The sequence below is a fragment of the Pelophylax lessonae genome (genome assembly GCF_965119305.1).
Source record: "Pelophylax lessonae genome assembly, chromosome: 6".
NCBI classification, from domain to species: domain Eukaryota; kingdom Metazoa; phylum Chordata; class Amphibia; order Anura; family Ranidae; genus Pelophylax; species Pelophylax lessonae.
The window spans coordinates 249,439,327-249,451,368 of record NC_138773.1 but is presented as its reverse complement, the minus strand read 5'-3'; the positions used below and the strand labels follow the sequence as shown (position 1 = coordinate 249,451,368).

Sequence of the window (12,042 nt, the reverse complement as noted above, 5' to 3'; positions counted from 1 at the left end):
GTAACACTTCATGTCCTTGGGTGGCTATGCTCAACCAACATACAGTATCTGTGTATAGAGTCCTAGTTGTCACACCAGGACTACAAACATATCCCCGTTATTTCACCTCCATTACAAAGAGGGGTGCATGAATTAGTAGTTTCCAGAAGATAACTTCAAAGGAAGATACCATAACCATAACATTGTTTGATATTTTTGTAACAGGAACACTGCATTAATAGAAACATCAGCAGGTACTTTCTGTACTTGCTAAAAATGTTAGCGTAAAAATGAAAATGATTGCAACCACCACATTACTTGTAAGCTGCTATTCTCATCAGGGGGATACATTTAGCTGCGGTAACTAAGCTTTGCATCTGAATACCCCTGTCCACTTCCACGGTGCTCAACTGTCCATTTTTAATGCCTCCCAGCAACAGATCTAAACAAGCATTTTAAAGTGCATTCTTCTGCCTTTTAAAGATTGTGCTTCTTGATTATTATAAATAATTTTAAATCTCACAAACATTAGAAATAAAAGCAGTTATACAAAACTGGTGCTTTTTAACATGAAGGTCACTCTATGCATTCAGCTTAGAACAGTAGCCAACAAAAGCAAAACAATGATTAAATATGGAAGGCTTTCTAAAGAATAGCAAACACGCTAAAATCCACAAGTAACAGTCAACATTATAGTGACAAACCTCAAGCTTTTTCCTGATGATCTCCAATTTCTCAGCTGCATAGACCAAGTCTGTGTTTGCTTGAGACAGCGACTGACGCTTGTTTTCCACTTCACAGTAAACCTAAAGAAATATTATAGTCACCAGATGTCTTACTTTACATCACTGCTCAGTGACAATTACATTTGCCATTTTAACTAAACCAAGTTTAAATGTTAGTCCATCCAAAAAGGATATTTCAGCTTTTAGTAGATGTTGTAGAAATAAAGCTGAGCCGTAGTTTTGTGCGCTCCTGCTATAATATGCTAGTATGCAGTATGCACAGTATATGGCAAGCTCACATAGCACTTTGCCCTCTACCTGTGCAGACAGTTCAGAGCTGTCCCTCACTTTTTCTCGCTTCCCCTAATTGTTCATGCTTCCATCATCTTCTTCCAGGTCCCCATTGCTTCTATTGGTCCACTGGGTGGCCACTGATAATGTAACTTCTGTGCATGCACACAGGACTTCCATTATCCCAACATCTGCCTCCATTTTTGTCAGAGATAGCAGGAATGAGCTGGGAGTAAATACTACACTGCTCATGTACCACAAGCAGTTTACACAAGAAAGAAGAAAAATAAAAGTCCTTTCTTGCAGTGGGGCTGCGCTGCACTGCACTGCCAGTGTTACCTGTTTGTTTATGTCTCGGGGACCCGATTAAAGTAGTTTTAATAATCCTCTATTTCCACAGGTGTTTCTGGATTATTAGACTGGTCCCCACAGCCTCTTTTCCTCTGCACGCTGGCAGTCTAAGGTCCTCTGGTGTCATCAAAACTGAAGCAGGCCCATACCCCAGGATGTAAGGCTGCCAAGGACAGTCCTAGGCCGATGCATTGGAGAGTGCTGTCTGCCAATGGAGCAGGGAAACAGGTATGTAAAAGTGTTTTTTCCCTTCCCCTAGACAGAAATAAGCAGGTGATCAACCAGCAGAGGACTCTGCTTTCCTGGAGTTGGGCTTTAAACCACCTAACAGTTCCGAATTCCTCTTGTGAGCTCTATCTTTATGTGTCAGTTGCTGGGTCTGCATGCCTGCTATGGCCACTACAAAGCAGTCCTTCTCTACTTGCTGAATCCTTCATTTATATTATGAAGAATGAAATTGAGGGAAAAGAAAACCCCTAGATAAGCAGAAACACCTAAAACTCCAATGTGTGCAAGCAAACAGCAAAGAACTAGGAAGAGTAGCTCTCATTCCCTCAATAGATATAGGATGCTAACATATGGTTTAGCCCAGTGGTTTTTAAACTGCAGCCTGGGGGCCAGATGCAGCCATTTCCGTGCCTTTATTTGGCCCTTGAGACACCATTCCTTCCACTGACACCAACATCAACCGTGATGTATTATTTCTTCCACTGACACCAGCAATGGGGAACTATTTCTCCCACTGACACCAATAAAGGGACTTCTATTCTATCCAATGACACCAACAATGGTGCATTATTCCACCTCCTAATACCAAAGATGGGAAACTGTTAACTATCACAACACCAGTACAATTTCTACTACTACTGGCCAAAGTCTGAACTCCTCTTGAGTCTGAAGGATTGCAAACTGGCCTTTTGTTTAGAAAGTCTGAAGACCCCTGGCTTAGCCTAACAGCCCACCTTTAACTGAAGTATTACTTTTATGTGAACGAGCTCTTTACCTAAATGGGTAACATAAATTTGCTAAGTTGTACATGATTAGCCTGTTGACTGTCACTTCATTTACAACACCTCATGGTTGATTTAATAGAAGAGTATATTTACTCTACAGAGTGAATTTTCAGCTAGTGACTGCAACAGCCAATCCTGTTTCTTATTTCTCTTGTACACAAATAGGTATTCTTTGCAAAGTGGATCTACACTTATCCTCAGCGTATTCACAAAATTCACTTTGCAAAGTGAAAACCACCCCCACTGATTTTAATATGCATTTGTTACCAAGCTGAGCAGTTTATAACCTTCCATATACAGTATTGTCCTATCTTTCACGGCTTTAATAAAACCACCATGATCTAAGAAATCTGAGCCAGAGATGAGGTAGGAATATGTCACAGGATGAAGAATGAATGCTCCTCTGCTGCCGTCCTGGTCAGTTCACAGAGGTATTTAATTAATTAGACTAAAAATTGACTTTCACACTTCCTTTAAAAGTTCTTGCTGCTCTCCAGTAAAATATTTATCATAATAAAAAGTACAAAGTGTTCCCAATATTATTTATTTTGAAAATAAATAGCCTTATTGTTACTGCAGGCAAAGCTGAAGAAGAGTACAAATCCACTGGTGACATTGCTATTCTCACTTTTATGTCTGGCTTTATTAAACAGGAGTCTATATAAGGAAATACAAATCTGATTAAATATTTTGAAAAAGTGAGTGTCTGTGTTGCAATCTTATATATCAGTGACGGCGAACCTTGGCACCCCAGATGTTTTTGAACTACATTTCCCATGATGCTCATGCACTTTGCAGTGTAGATGAGCATCATGGGAAATGTAGTTTCGAAACATCTGGGGTGCCAAGGTTGGCCATCACTGTTATATATCAACCTTTTCATTTTCTTACATGCCCCAGAAAAGGAAAACAGAGAATCTGATTGATTGCACAAGATAACACAGACACTATTCAGATAAAGTTATCGAAGAGGTCTAAAATTAGCTTTCTGACCTGTGCATGGACCATGTAGATTACAATGACTATTCCTTCAGCTGGAGCAAGTGAAGGCAACTTTAGCATAGAAATGAGATCTAGCCAGAGTCTAAACACAAATGACAAACTGTCTAAGGCCCCATTTACACTTGACAATGGTGCAGTTTGTGAATATCTACAGAATTGATTATGATTAGCTGCAGATGGGAAGCCTCATTGAAAGCTCCAGCAGCTATTCACGGCCAATTGCATGTAATCGCTTATGGGGCATAGGGTAAAATACCTTGATTTGTTAAAATGGACCTGACATAAGATATATATTTTTAAGTGATTGCAAGGTCGAGCCTTGATTTTTACTGCTCCTTGACCATCCCCCCTAAAACGTAACAGCGACTAGACAAGGTCTTGCACATGTTGCAGCCATGATGCTTTGCTTTACCGCTGCAACATGTCTCTTCATTGCTGCCCCCATGTCTCGTTCAGCAGGCAATACCCCCAACATATTTCCTGAAAGCAGAGGCCCTGTACAACAAAATGGTGGCTGTTGCAATTTTTTATATGTCACACAATATTTGTGCAGCCATTTATCAAATGAAAAGTTTCATAAATTACAAAGTATTGTCTTTATTAGATTATAGTTCAGTGCTGTCCAAAGTAACCTTTCCACATCCCTTAAGTACATATAAGAGAATAGGGGGCTGAACCTCTGGTCCCAGTCACCAGTAGGATCATGTTTAAGTGGGAGTTTTTAGGATAGGTTACACAGTAAGGCAAGCATATATTATAAAACAGTAATTTATTACAGATTTTGCATAAAATCAAACATCAACTGATGCAAATTGGTACAGAGACATTGCAAAATATAACATATAGATGAATACATAAAACTATTTGCCCTCATTCGACGCGTTTCGCAGATTCATGTGCTAAATATTGCTTCATCAGGAATGAGAGGAAAAATTCATCTATTCTACTTGTAGAGAAAGAGAAAGATAATAAGTCATAATATTCATCATACTTGATAATATAAAGAATACCTTGCAATTCAACATAATGTCATCAGCTTACCATACATTGCAGATGTCTTTTAACACAGTTTTTAATCAGAGCGGACTCCAAGAAACGAGGGGTGATTCCACTAGGTTGACAAATTCGAGTCCTGGCCATCCCACCTAAAGGGTCCAAATGTCCCACCTAGGGGTTGGCCAATACAGTGTAGACTGGACCAAACATTTGTAACGGACTCATCCCGTGGCAGGAAGTGGACTTCACACTCAATATGATAGGGATCTGGTTCAAAGAAAGGATGGGAGGAGGAAGTCACCATCACAGTCTAATTTCGCTAATAAACAAGACATCCCTCCCCATATTGCTGTCTAAGTAGACCAGCCAGTATTGCTTAGTATATGTCCTATAATGCTAGAATTTCGGCCAGTGTAGTGGCCAGTTTAAATCAACGACTCAAGGCAATTAAGTTAAATGTTGGATGATAATGCCCATATTGCTGGACAGAAAAAAAGAGGGTCAAAAAGACTTACGTGGAGGGCAGATGAAGCCATATCCTTACTAGGTTCCAAAATGGTTACTCCTAGAGGCGACTTTAATCCCCCCAGAACATATATAAAAATACTCATAGGCTAGTTCATTCATCCTATTTTGATGCCTACTGGTTATTATGAGCCTCAAAATTTGCATAGTTCAATTATTTAAATAAAGATAGCAATATTTTCAAAAGTTATTTACCAAAAGATGGGTCTCACAAATCTAATAAGGCTGTATGCTTAGCACATCATCCAACATAATGTAAAATAATGGGGAGGTTATGTCCATAGTGTACCTGTTCACTGAATCCATCAAGTTCTGCCGTTCACCTTCACGGATGTGCAGGAGGAGCCGCTGCCGGCGTTCTCCACGTGCACTCCGCTATATGTTTGGTCCCACCGGAAGTGACGCTACACCCGCCCGCGTCACTTCCGGCGCGGGCGCATTGCATGGTATTCTACGCGACGGGGGACGAGTCCGCCTCCCGCGGCGCACACAACCATTCCAGTCAAAGAGACCGGAAGAGGCACAGCAACCACTAGGGGATGCCTGCCTCTGCTTTGCGCCCGAGGCTACACTAGGCTGACTACAAGGGAAAGTCCCGTGTGGAGTCACCCATCGAGGAGCAATGGTTACAGAGATGAAAAATTCAGAAACAAATGATATTCAAAACACAAATATATAATCAGAAGATATATCTTTACCAATAATAACTTAAATCGAAACATATTAATATACATATAATTTGTATAATAAGGAGAAAAATTAGATGGAAAAAAAAAAAAAAAAAAACAGAAATTAAAGGAAATGCAGCAAGGGTGGGGCAACCCATTATAAGAATGGCTTAAAAGATACAGCCGTATTCAGGCCTGGCCATGCAGTGGCTTGCAATCTATATATCCATTTTGATTCTTGTTGTAATATTTTATTATCGAAGTCACCTCCGCGTGGATTACGTGGGATGACCTCGAGGACACAGAAGCTAATATAATCAGGGTTAAAGCTGTGATATGTCCCCACATGTTTACAGATGGGCGTAAAAATTAGGCCCAGCTCTAAATAGTACAGATGATCCTGAACACGTTTAGAAAATCTCCTTTTAGTTTTTCCCACGTAGAATGCCCCACAGAGGCAAGTGGCAAGATATACCACGCCCTCTGTGGAGCAGTCCGCGTTGAACCGAGTTTTTAGTGTGCCTCCACGTGGGAGGGCAACGTTCCCACCTTCTTGCACCCATGGGCAGAAATCACACGCTCCACATCTGAAGGTGCCTCTCCTCTCCTCAGCATCTCCAGATGTTGGTTGTGGCTGGTAATGACTGTGGACTAGTGTGTCCCTGATCGATTTGGGTCTTCTGAACGTGATCTGCGGCTGAGGTGCAACATATTTGGTAATTACATGGTCATCCCGAAGGAAATGCCAATTGTTAACCAGAACCTGCCTGATCATAGAATGATGGGCATTGTATTTGGTAATTAGACTGGTTATACCCTCCGACTGGCGTTTCTTGGGCCCAAAGATGAGTTGGTCTCTCTCTCTTGAATTAGCTCTCGCATAGGCTCTTTTAAGTACCTTATTGCTATACCCTCGAGCACGCAGGCGAATACGTAAGGCGTCAGCCTCGATTTTTTTTAAACTGGCCACTACACTGGCCAAATTCTAGCGTTATAGGACATATACTAAGCAATACTGGCTGGTCTACTTAGACAGCAATATGGGGAGGGATGTCTTGTTTATTAGCGAAATTAGACTGTGATGGTGACTTCCTCCACCCATCCTTTCTTTGAACCAGATCCCTATCATATTGAGTGTGAAGTCCACTTCCTGCCACGGGATTAGTCCGTTACAAATGTTTGGTCCAGTCTACACTGTATTGGCCAACCCCTAGGTGGGACATTTGGACCCTTTAGATGGGATGGCCAGGACTCGAATTTGTCGACCTAGTGGAATCACCCCTCATTTCTTGGAGTCCGCTCTGATTAAAAACTGTGTTAAAAGACATCTGCAATGTATGGTAAGCTGATGACATTATGTTGAATTGCAAGGTATTCTTTATATTATCAAGTATGATGAATATTATGACTTATTATCTTTCTCTTTCTCTACAAGTAGAATAGATGAATTTTTCCTCCCATTCCTGATGAAGCAATATTCAGCACATGAATCTGCGATACGCGTCGAATGAGGGCAAATAGTTTTATGTATTCATCTATATGTTATATTTTGCAATGTCTCTGTACCAATTTGCATCAGTTGATGTTTGATTTTATGCAAAATTTGTAATAAATTACTGTTTTATAATATATGCTTGCCTTACTGTGTAACCCATCCTAAAAAGTCCCACTTAAACATGGTCCTACTGGTGACTGGGACCAGAGGTTCAGCCCCCTATTCTCTTAAAAGTATTGTCTTTGTACATACTTTGTAATAAACCATTGTTTGGTAAAATATGAAAGATGATGATGGGTCGAGTAAATAGATACCAAACATGTAAAGATTTAAAATTGGGCATGCCCATTAAATGGCAACAAATTACGTTACCTAAATCGGTCTCTTGGTGACATTTTACAGTTTAGAGTTAATTGTTAATTAGAGCACTAGAATCATTGCTCTCACTCCAACGTTCACAGTGATACCAAACATATGTGGTGCAATCACAATTTACATGTATGTGCCAGACCTACGCACACATTTGCATGTGTGCATAGGGGGATGTGGGTGCTTTTAAATTGTTTTTAAAAATATTTTTATTTAAATGTATTTATTTTTTATACTTTTTACATTTTTAAAAAAAAAAATTAACTTTAATACCATCACAAGGGGGAGAACAACCTTCCTTCCCTGTAAAAGATATCAGGCAGCTGTTTACATGACAGTTGGTCATTGCCTGAAACAAATGGTACCAAGATGATTGTTACTGCTGCTGGCATAATCCTGGTGTTAACCATTTCCCATCAGGATGTTTATATACTGTATGTATGTCCGATGGGAAGTGGTTAAAAAAAGGAACTTCCAAAATCCCTCAAGAATATCCATAGACCCGAGCCTTTCAGTCTATCAGGGTAAAAAGCAGAAGTTATGTCTGCGTGACCACTTGTCACTGCAGGCAACACTGTAATATCAGCAGATAGTCACAAAAACAATACCCCCTGCGCTTGGAAAAAGTGCCTGCTCCAGATAAGTAAGCTATATCTCCAATTAAGTTCTATAGGATGCTTCCCTCAATGACTGGGGAGTCTGGAACACTGAAGCCATACAAAAGAAACGCAGGCCGCCGAAAGCAAAGAAGTGCATCCCAAAAGTGACAAGAAAAAGGTGGATTTCCTTTATGGAAACACACTTCAGCTGAGCTAGCAGAGCAAATGGTCCAGATCAGCTAAGACAAATTAGACACAGCAAGAAACTAATATGCGTGAGAATGTAAAATATAAATAGACAATATAGGAAAACCAGGGGGAGTGTAGTAAGTTTCTCAAATATAGCCCCGTCAGATGCAACAGTCTCTTCAAAAAGATGGACAGATAAAAGGAAAAAATCCTCACACAAAAATGAGTGCACCTGCACTTGCAAAGTGCACAGTCTATTTCCCTTTGGTACACCCACCCTATTGACAGGGAAAATCCTGCTGCAGCTCTGGACCTGAAACCTCTGAGAGGAATTCTCAGATAAAGCACCCTGGGGCTAGCTAGAAAACAGACAGGTAACCACTGTCAACTGCAGGAACATCGTGGAAAGACCACCATTATACTAAATAAATTGGGAAAACCTGGGATCATTAGCTATCTGGATAGGCTTCCAGATTTGTTTTAGCCTGCATTAATATATCGGTAACTTTATTGATAGAATAATATTACAACTCAAGTGAAGAAAATAGCAGAAAAGAAAGAACGTTTAGCAGTGTTCATTTTTCCTGTATGCAGCAGTATAACCCCTAGGTTGGCTTACTGTCCACATGCCATATATATATGCAAGTCCCGCACTTCAAGTGGGTAACACTTGCAGCCACAGTTGTGCATTTGCTACCATATTTTTCAGCAGGTAGAGCCGCCTGATCACTTTTACTGTACTGTAAAGGGTCAACACGTATTTCTGATCTCCTCTATGTTGAAAGGAACTGAAAATTGGAAAGCATTTTGTTTCAAGTTCGGAGCTGTAATTGCCTGGCTACTGTGACCTGGGAAGCAGCTAATCAAGCATAACCTGTGCTTGATAAGCTGCAGTGGAGGGCAGAGGTGACATCAGGGGTCCAATAGACCCATGATGTCAGCATAAAAAAGACCTGTCACCTGGCCATGCTATCACAAAGGGGGCTTGTTAGCACCCTTTTGAGTGCAATAAAGTTTAAAGGAAAAAAACATGTAAACATAATATATATATAAAGTGAAAACATGCAATGTATGTGTAGGATGCGCATATGTATGTAAACAGCAATTGCACCATATATGTGAGGTACTGCCATGAACGTTGGAGTGAAAGCAATATCTAGGGCCATAATTCATGGTTAAAGAGTAACTCCACTTTTATTGAGAAAAAACATTCCCCTCTGGGTGATCTGTGTACATTGCAGGGATTTTAACAAACTTTATTGCAGATTCCAACATTTTGTTATTCTGAAGAAATAGCTGCTTGTTTGTCCATGGTCAAAGTGAATCTAATGGGAGTGAATTTGCAATTATCAATCAGCTGCTGCACTTGCAGGGTTCTAATCAGGAAAGTTGCAGGGTCTGCAACCGTTTGGTCCTGATTTCTATTTGGGAGTATTGCACCAAAAATGACATTTTTGTTGCAGAGGATGCCCAAAATCTGACTGCAGGCTTTTGGGAAAATCAGTAGGCCAATCACACTGGAAATTACATTTTTGAGGAGCATTCTGCACACCATCTGTGTACAGAATGCCTCCAGGTAGCCATATTACATTACATTTTACAGAAATTATAGCACTCCAAATGAAAGGTAATTTTCTGTATCATATGATTAGAATATGGCATTTGTAGCAATTGTATGTGCTTTAATTATTTTGTTTTATTTGGGATTTTTTTCCCCCACAAATGTGGAGTTACCCTTTAACTCTAAATAGATAAAATGTAAAGGCTTTTAAAGTATTGGCTATGGTCCATTTTGGGTACCATAGTTTTTTTTCCACTTCACATGTGTGCCCAATTTTAAAGCTTGACATGTTTGCTATCTACAGTGCCTAAAAAAAGTATTCATTCCCCTTAACATTTTCCACATTTTGTCATGTTACAACCAAAAACATATTTACTGGAATTTTATGTGATAGACCAATACAAAGTGGCATGTAATTGTGAAGTGGAATAAAAATGATAAATGGTTTTTAACATTTTTTACAAATAAATAATATATATAATATATATCTGTGGCGTGCATTTGTATTCAGTCCCCCTGAGTCAAACCACCTTTTGCAATTACAGTACAACTGCAAGTCTTTTTGGGGATGTCTCTATCAGCTTTGCACATCTAGAGAGTGAAATGTTTACCCATTTCCCTTTGCAAAATAGCTCAAGCTCTGTCAGATGGTATAGAGAGTGTCTGTGAACAGCAATTTTCAAGTCTTGCCACAGATTCTCAACTGGATTTACGTCTGGGCTTTGACTAGGTCATTCTAACTCATGAATATGCTTTGATCTAAACCATTCCATTGTAGCTCTGGCTGTAAGTTTAGGGTGGTTGTCCTGCTGGAAGGTGAACTTCCACCCCAGTCTCAAGTCTTTTGCAGACTCTAACAGGTTTTCTTCTAAGATTGCCCTGTATTTGGCTCCATCCATTTTCCCATTAACTCTGACCAGCTTTCCTATCCCTGCTGTAGAAAAGCATCCCCACAACATGATGCTGCCACCACCATGTTTCATGGTGAGGGGGTTGTGAGTTCAGGGTGATGTGCAGTGTTAGTTTTCCGCCACACATAGCGTTTTGCTTTAAGGCCAAAAAGTTCAATTTTGCTCTCATCTGACCAGAGCACCTTCTTCCAAATGTTTGCTGTGTCTCCCATATGGCTTCCCTCAAACTGCAACCGGGACTTCTTATGGCTTTCTTTCAACAATGGCTTTCTTCTTGCCACTCTTCCATAAAGGCCAGATTTGTGGAGTGCACGACCAATAGTTGTCCTTTGGACATATTCTCCCACCTGAGCTGTGGATCTCTGCAGCTCCCCCAGTTACCATTGGCCTCATTTGTTTATTATTTTGTGTTTGTGTACAATAAAACTGATTTTAGTGTTTTTTTCCCTAAAAATATAGATTTAATAAACATTTGAAAAAATTGCAACTGCAACCATTTTTCTACAGGACCTAGGCTTTCAGAAAATATATAATTGTTTGGTGGGTTTTAAGTAATTTTTAAGCACAAATGCAGGTTTTAAAATATGTGTGAAAATATAAAAAAATGCCCTGGATGGGAAGTGGTTGATTATCAATTAACTATCCCTCAATGGACAATAGAGAAAATTATTCTTATTTCAATATGCTTCCTCAGATTCTCCAAGCGAACATGTCAATTTCCATTAAAAAGAGGGGGGCACAATACAATCAACTAAAAGATTCCTCCTCACAAATCACTAGTGCTACAAGCAACTATCTGCAGTTTTTCTTTGTAGACATTGTAAAGGAAATTTGTACAGAGTATATTATTGTATTTTTTTTTTTTTTGTATGTATTGCACACTGCACTCATTGTGCACATGGCACCAATATTGTTTTCATTACATGTTTGCATTCTTTCGAGTCCTGATTAGAATTAGCCTGCCTATGTTACGCCCTTTGTTAACCTTAAAAGTACAATTGTAATAATAATAATGTGATACCTACGTAATCATGTGTATAAAAGCCTTCAATTGTGTCAAATAAAACAGAAGAGTTATTGTGGAAATATGTGGAGTGTATCTTTTTGTGCCTGTTCCCTACTGCAATAGTTATTATTTGGAACCACTAATCAATAAGAAGATAGGAGTTGCCTATGTATAAAATGTCCAGAAAAACATCATTATTGTTACCTAACTTGTCTAAATTAGGGAAGATAGGGAATCCATTATTTCATGTGTGCAGGTTTCCCAAGAATAGATAAATGTGTAGAGGCTGCCAGTCATGTTATGTGTACACCTGATATCATCACCCTGTGCTTAGGATGACTTCTTATCTTGGATTAGCCTGG

The 12,042-nt window shown here is 39.6% G+C and overlaps 1 protein-coding gene across 1 annotated transcript in view; it reads right to left on the bottom strand.

Annotated features, from left to right (window-relative positions):
- The window catches only part of LOC309558730 (dynein axonemal heavy chain 11-like), a gene marked incomplete at both ends in the record, with an annotated part of 1,130,439 nt that overhangs the window by 343,761 nt on the left and 774,636 nt on the right, over window positions 1-12,042 (bottom strand). The window contains one exon of the mRNA XM_082261779.1: window positions 684-785. Within this exon, the coding sequence (XP_082117905.1) occupies window positions 684-785 (102 nt within the window). The remainder of the gene's footprint in view (window positions 1-683; window positions 786-12,042) is intronic.